Genomic DNA, 8,099 nt, shown 5'->3' with positions numbered 1-8,099 from the left:
GCCCAGTGAAAGATGTTCTTGGAAACTGAAAACTTATTTTGGGTGGTTGTTGCATGCGGAACATCCCACTGTGTGCACCCTCATTTGATTTATGTGCAGGTGGATGCAAAAGGAAGTCACCTTCGCATATCGGCAAGACACAATAGCAGTTGTGCATCTCCACCAGCTATGGAGGCCTGCTGCAAGAATGTAAATGATGGAACCACTGAAAAATTGTGCTGAGGATTGTCATTTGGTCTCTAATGTTGAAGTATTACACATACATATTACAATATATTGTGAGCTACAAGTTACGAGCAATCTGCATCACCCGCAATTGTGTATGTAAATGTACAGTGGAAGTGTTGCTGATACAATACAGAGGAGTTATCACAAACCTTTCTGCATAATTTCAGTAGCTTAAATAAATCCGAGCTTTCTTTCAGCATCTGCCTAATCTGCAGAAGGAGAAGTCATATAGCTCATTTTAATGGCAAAGCAACTGAAAATTATTTGTAACGTAAAATTGGCAAGCACATGCAACCAAGTGACAGATTGTACATGGAGTTCAGCTCAACAACACATGTAGTGTATTATTATTATTACGAGGGGCATTCAGTAAATAATGCAACACATTTTTTCTCTGTCAGTTTTGATCGAAAAATTCAGAATTTGTGGAACATCACAGAATATTCCTGCTTCAGCCCCTATAGTTTCATGAAGTTCTGATTGGTGGTGGTGCTTTATGTAGCCTTCAAAATGGCGTCCATGACGGAGATGTGTTCCAAGCAGAGAGCTGTCATTGAGTTTCTTTTGGTGGAAAACTGGAGCATTGGAGATATTCATAGGTGCTTGCAGAATGTTTACAGAGACCTGGCAGTGATCAAAAGCGTGGTGAGTCATTGGGTGAGATGTCTGTCATCATCACTGCAAGGCTGCACAGACTTGTCAGACCTCCTGCATGCTGGCTGACTACACACAGCTGTGATTCATGCAATGTTGGAACATTTGGACACACTCATTTGACGTGAACGACAGAAACAACAATCAAACACCTCGCTGCACAACTGGGTAATTCTATTGGTAGTGTTGACATGCTTGTTCACCTGTTAGGGTGCTCAAAGGTGTGTGCTCGCTGGATTACTCACTGCCTCACAGAAGACCATAAGGGGCAATGAAGGTCCATCTGCGCAGAGTTGCTTGCATGTAACAAGGCTGACCGTGACAATTTTTTGTCGAACATAATCACAGGTGATGATACATAGGTTCATCACTTTCAACTGAGAGAGAGAGAGAGAGAGAGGGGGGGGGGGGGGGGGAAACAGCTATCTCTGGAGTGTGCCACACCACACCATCTCTGAAGAAAAAGTTCAAATCCGCAGTCTCAGTCAGTAAAGTCATGGGGACAGTTTTCTGGGACTCTGAAGGGGTTATTCCATTTAATATCCTCCTCTATGGTGCAGCAATCAACCCTGATGTGTATTTATGCTACTCTCAGGAAACTGAAGAAATGACTTCAGCGTGTTCATCGCCACAAAAATACAATGACATTCTCCTTCTCCATAACAGTGCAAGGTCTCACATAAGTCTGTGCACCTGAGAGGAGCTCACAAAACTTCATTGGACTGTTCTTCCTCATCCAACCTACAGCCTAGATCTCACACATTGTGACTTCCATCTGTTTGCCCCAGTGAAAGATCATGCCAGAGGAAACTGTACACAGTTAATGGGGAGGTTACTGATGCATCATGATGTTGGCTTTGACGTTGACCAGTAGAGTGGTACTAAGAGGCCATACAGGCCCTCCCAGTTAGATGGCATAAATCAGTCGCATTGAATGGAGATTATGTTGAAAAATAGGGTTTTGTAGCCAGAAGAGAGGAGGAGGAGGAGATTAGTGTTTAACATCCTGTTGACAACAAGGTCATTACAGACAGAGCACAAGCTCGGATTAGGGAAGGATGGAGAAGGAAAGTGAGCATGCCCTTTCGAAGGAACCATCGCAGCATTTGCCTCAAGTGATTTAGGGAAATCACGTAAAATGTAAATCAGTATGGCTGGACGTGGGTTTGATCCATCATCCTCCCAAATGCAAGTCTAATGTGCTAACTACTGTGCTACCCTACTTGGTGTAGCCAAAAGAGTGTATAATAATATAGTGTATTGGAGTTCTGAATAAATCCAACCTGCTTTCAGAAAAAAGTGTTGCATTACTTATTGAAGGCCCCTAGTATCATCCAGACAGCCAGAACAACGGCACAAAAATCTCCACATGCAATATATTTCCCACCATAATTTCTTGTCAGACCTACAAAATAGTTGTATAATTGAATTTATCTCATACATACCTGCTTAATTCACTGTCTTCATGTCAGAAAGTAATGAAGTTGCAACATTTGTTTAGGTGGAGAAAATACAAATATCATTAATGAGTTAACAGTTGTTTCAAGTGAAAAAGTTAGGTGCCTCACCCTGCAAGTGTAAACTTTGAGTTGAAATGATGAGTCACTATCTATTGCTTGGCTAAAATTAACACTTGTATATGCTTTTTTATGATGATGAGTGTCATCAGGAATAGTATTTCTGTTTTCTCTGTCTTCATGAAATTAAGTCAAACCATTTGCATTAAGAAAATAAATAGCTCCCATGATTTTATGTGATAGTATTCATATCCTTGTGAACTTGAACATTCCTATAGGTATTTCACCCTGTACTCCCTGCTCACTGTTTTGCACAAGAGAAGTGTGACTACAGACAGAAATTCACTTACAAAGAACTACAGTAAATGAAAAATGCAGTTCATTTTATCAATAGTAAAAGACTCAAATGATAATGGGAATTCCAGCATGGAAATAAGATTGTTAAAAGCTATATTTCAGTGATGCATATCTTTTATATTTCATACCTGTTCCTAAATCTAAAGTAGCCCAGTCTTGTACTTCATATAGTTCATTACAGGTGAGTGACTTCTAGCTAGAAAAATGTAATGTTGTAACACCCTGTAAAGAAAATCTTTTAAAGAGATTTTTTGTGACCTCAGACTCCTAATACATAGAAGTAGACATTTCAGCAATGGTTTTCTGAGGTTTCCTTGATGCATTTGACCTGGTTGGAGTCATATCTGACTGTCGAAATCTAGTTCTCAAAAACTGAACTGCCTGTAAGGTTATAGAAATGAAAACATGCCATCAGTATTAGCATGAGCTCCCTAACAGATTAAAACAGTGTGCATAACTGATGATTGAGCTCACATCTTTTTCTTTGAAGGCAACAGTCCATCTACTGACCCCTGCAAACATATCTTTGATCCCATACTCAGCTTTGGTCTGCCAAAGGGAAAGCACTTGTTCTATAGTTCCTAACTTCATATAAGCTCTTCCATGATGCAGCAGGACTAGAACTTCTGTGAGGGGCAAACTCTACTGAAGGTTGGTAGGTTGGTTGGTTGACTTGGGGGAGGGGACCAAACAGCGAGATCATTGGTCCCATTCTATTAGGGAAGGATGGGGGAAGAAGTCTGCCACGCCCTTTCGAAGGAACCATCTCAGCATTTGCCTGAAGCGATTCCGGGAAATCACAGAAAACATAAACTAGGATGGCTGGACATGGTTTGAACTGACATCCTCTACTGAATCTAATGTTGATTTCTGGGTTTGAGACTTTCACTAGTTAAGCTAAGTACCCAATGATATTGAGCCATATGGCACTGAAACTTTATTTCATATCATGACATGCGAACTAGTGATAAAACTTCAGTAGAGGTCTCATCATAAGTAATTTCTATGCCGAAGAATATAGCATCATATTTCCATGTAATAACAACAGTATTGAGCCACAAACACATTATATGTAAGGAGCTTATGTGAAAACTTCAGAAGTAACTATCCTTATTGTTGTTTTTCTGACATGTTCCACATCCTGGAGGACCTACTCACTACAGATCAATTGGAATGAAAGTAAATCTAATCTAATCTAATCTAATCTTTTCTTTTCTTTGTAAGCTTCATGTCTTGTATCTCTTTTTGAAGTACAAATTACATATGAAAGGTTAAGGACTGAAACCTTTCTCCATTAATTTCAGTAGCCACGAGAGAAAAAAATATCAAGTATTCTCTTTTATAGTCCAGTATTGTGCCCTTATATAGAAACATTGCATTAATATTTCAGTTTGCAAGAGAAAATTTGACGGGAAACTAGGGATGAAAATGTAGCTGATGGTAGTGATTCACAATTAACATTTGTGCTGGAGTTAAATCCCCAATAATCAGAGTAAAAGTAAAAAAACAACAACATTGTCCCAATACTTGGTAAATTTCATGGCACTTGTTTTGCCCAGTTACTTTCTCTGTGAATTAAATGTTTTACTTAATAACACTGAATAGTGAGCTTCAGTACGTGTTGTTACAATTTAATACTATTTCCCTCTGATGCTTGACAGTTTTACTGGGACATTTTGTCACATGGAGCAATATGAATTATGTTTATGACTACAAATTTAAATGCATTCCAACAAATATTTAATAATTGCAAGAAATCTTTTGTAATGAAAATTCTGTAGCACAGTCTGCGATGTGCAGTGATACAAAACAAAACTCAACAAATAGTGAATGAGCAATGGTTTTCTATTGCAGACAAAGGAAGTTGGGAAATATTTAATTAAGACTCTCACAGTAAACACTGATACTATTAAACTTGCACTATACACATTTTTACATAATTTTTGATGACGTACAAATAGCTCCCCTTGCTCCCAGTTGCTTCACTAACATGACAAACAAATACAATCTTTTGTTCTTTTACACAGCTGAAAGTGGGAGGTTGACAGGAAAAGCTTAACTTCAATTTCATTTTCATTGTATGCATTTCAAGTATGTACAGTAACAAATAAAAGAAAAGAGTTTAGGTAACAATGGTAAAACTCAATATCTTTATACCATCTTGACAACATACACTTAACAGCAATTGTATGTAATTGAATAACACCAAGTACACAGTACAGTAGCAAATTTATATATAGAGTTCACACATCACCAATGTTGAGTGAATGTTTGAAACAGTCCATAAACATTAATTAAATAAATTATTGGCTGGAGACACTGAAGCGTCAGTTCCAGTTCATGATGGTGTATCACTGAAAGCACACTTGGTGGTAACACTTGCGGTAATGCTGTTATGGCCATTAATAAGTACAACTGTCACAAATTAAGTACAGCTAATTGAAACATGACTGCCACAGGTGTAACCCACATGCATTGCACTCCAAAACCTCTTCTGCAGTTGACATATCACAGCTAAAAATTAAACAAATACAAGGGGATGTGAGATTGGTTACACCCCCAAATTGCCTCAGCCCGATAGTAGCGCACATGTGTTGCTGCCAGAGTCAAGTATGAGCAGCAACATGCCCCTCTCCCTCTTGGTATGAAAGTGGTACATTGGTTCTTTTATTATTTGAAACAAATTTTTCATCTATAAATAGAGTAGATAATCTGTAACAACCTAATTTTCATTTTCATGTTTCTTGATTTTTTTCTATTCTTACATATACATATGCATATATAACTATGGTAATAATATAGATCCGTACAGAAAGTTTTACTTGTTATTGAATAGCTTTGTTTGATATTTATAATTTGCATGTTTTATATTATATAATTCAAGTTCACACATATGACTCTTTTGATGTCACATCTCTATTTAGTACCTTGTTCTTAATAGTGTAGACTAGTTTTATAATAGGAACATTACAGCCGCAGTGGTACATTCAGCTAGCATGGAATTAGCCATGATGAAAAATATTCACAAAACCACAAATTCTATTCACTCTCATTCTTCTACCTGTACATCAATGAATAAATAGTTGATTGTTACAGTTAATGGATGAGATATGTAAACTGATGTACATGGGTCCACATACATACGCGAGTGCGCACGCACACGCCCACACACCCAAACACACAACCCCACACGTGTACACACACACACACACACACACACACACACACACAAACACAAACACACACACAGTCTTGTTACTCAAGGTCCTATGCAGCTAGTCCTTCTCCCCTTGGTGGGGGTTGTGTGTGAGGATTCACATGTCCTGGCGGCGTAGGCGACACTTCCATAGGTTCATCACTGTGACTTGCTGAGGGTTTTCTCTCATAGTGAACATCCCAAACTGCTCTGTCAGAAATGGAGAGGTCACCAGTGATTCGCGGTGGTGAGCCATGGTGACTGCTGCCGAGAGAAAGAGGCGGCGGTGAAGACACTGATGAGGGAGGTTTGTCTGAGAGTGGTGAGCCTGACTGTGAGCGTGCAATATCAGGCATTAGAGGTTTGTCTGAAGGGTAGCCCCCAAAACCAAGCAGGCTTGCATATTTGTTGCCAGGGGGACTGAGACCACTGTTGCTGTTCACACTCTGAATTACAGAGATCTCGTTCAGCTGGAAAACATTGAACATGCATTTGAGTCATTTCAAGATTTGTCTTGTCATAGCAAAACACAAAAACCTATGATATCTTATTTAATAAGTATCAAATGAAACTGTCAAAAGGGAGGATAATTCTGTGTAACTGTAGGTTTAGAATTATGATAAACATAAAAATCATTATTATGTAGTACTTCTCTCTCTCTCTCTCTCTCTCTCTCTCTCACACACACACACACACACACACACACACACACACACACACACACACACACACACACACACATGTCAGCAAAACTTAAAATAAATGTTTTATTTTGTCAGTATTTATATTTGCCTCTCATTGTTGCCAAGCAGACATGCAACATCCTATACAAAAATTCTCAAATATATGATGTAATATTTATCAAAAATTTCTATCAGCACTTGATACATTCCAGAATGAGATTTTCACTCTGCAGCGGAGTGTGTGCTGATATGAAACTTCCTGGCAGATTAAAACTGTGTGCCCGACCGAGACTCGAACTTGGGACCTTTGCCTTTCGCGGGCAAGTGCTCTACCATCTGAGCTACCGAAGCACAACTCACGCCCGGCCTCACAGCTTTACTTCTGCCAGTATCTCGTCTCCTACCTTCCAAACTTTACAGAAGCTCTCCTGCGAACCTTGCAGAACTAGCACTCTTGAAAGAAAGGATATTGCGGAAACATGGCTTAGCCACAGCCTGGAGGATGTTTCCAGAATGAGATTTTCACTCTGCAGCGGAGTGTGCGCTGATATGAAACTTCCTGGCAGATTAAAACTGTGTGCCCGACCGAGACTCGAACTCGGGACCTTTGCCTTTCGCGGGCGAGTGCTCTACCATCTGAGCTACCGAAGCACGACTCATGCCCGGCCTCACAGCTTTACTTCTGCCAGTATCTCGTCTCCTACCTTCCAAACTTTACAGAAGCTCTCCTGCGAACCTTGCAGAACTAGCACTCCTGAAAGAAAGGATATTGCGGAAACATGGCTTAGCCACAGCCTGGAGGATGTTTCGAAAATGAGATTTTCACTTTGCAGCGGAGTGTGCGCTGATATGAAACTTCCTGGCAGATTAAAACTATGTGCCCGACCAAGACTCGAACTCGGGACCTTTGCCTTTCGCGGGCAAGTGCTCTACCATCTGAGCTACCGAAGCACGACTCACGCCCGGCCTCACAGCTTTACTTCTGCCAGTATCTCGTCTCCTACCTTCCGAACTTTACAGAAGCTCTCCTGCGAACCTTGCAGAACTCTTCTGTAAAGTTTGGAAGGTAGGAGACGAGATACTGGCAGAAGTAAAGCTGTGAGGCCGGGCGTGAGTCGTGCTTCGGTAGCTCAGATGGCAGAGCACTTGCCCGCGAAAGACAAAGGTCCCGAGTTCGAGTCTCGGTCGGGGACACAGTTTTAATCTGCCAGGAAGTTTCATACTTGATACATTGTGTCAACATTGCCACAGCAATATTGTTACTGTATGTTTGATGTTTATATTAAGGATCAGAGAACTAGTGAACAAAAAAGTCAACCTTGGCTGTATAATGACAGTAAGGTATAACTAGTTTTGCTAATAATCAAAATTATTAAGAAGAGAACAAGGATGATGTGTGGAATGAAGCTGCCAGTCAGTACAGAAGAAAGGAGAATTAAAAAAAAAACTTGAGAGTAAATACAT

The 8,099-nt window shown here is 40.0% G+C and overlaps 1 protein-coding gene across 2 annotated transcripts in view; it reads right to left on the bottom strand.

Annotated features, from left to right (window-relative positions):
* Positions 1-4,614: 4,614 nt before the first annotated feature.
* Positions 4,615-8,099, bottom strand: part of LOC126262290 (homeotic protein spalt-major-like) — a 587,215-nt gene continuing 583,730 nt past the window's right edge. For both annotated transcript variants that reach the window (XM_049958813.1, XM_049958814.1), the window contains exon 12: positions 4,615-6,422. In XM_049958813.1, the coding sequence (XP_049814770.1) occupies positions 6,024-6,422 (399 nt within the window). In that variant the 3' untranslated portion in view covers positions 4,615-6,023. The remainder of the gene's footprint in view (positions 6,423-8,099) is intronic.

The sequence above is a fragment of the Schistocerca nitens genome, chromosome 6 (assembly GCF_023898315.1).
Source record: "Schistocerca nitens isolate TAMUIC-IGC-003100 chromosome 6, iqSchNite1.1, whole genome shotgun sequence".
Taxonomy (NCBI): domain Eukaryota; kingdom Metazoa; phylum Arthropoda; class Insecta; order Orthoptera; family Acrididae; genus Schistocerca; species Schistocerca nitens.
This window is presented reverse-complemented; position numbering and strand designations above follow the sequence as displayed.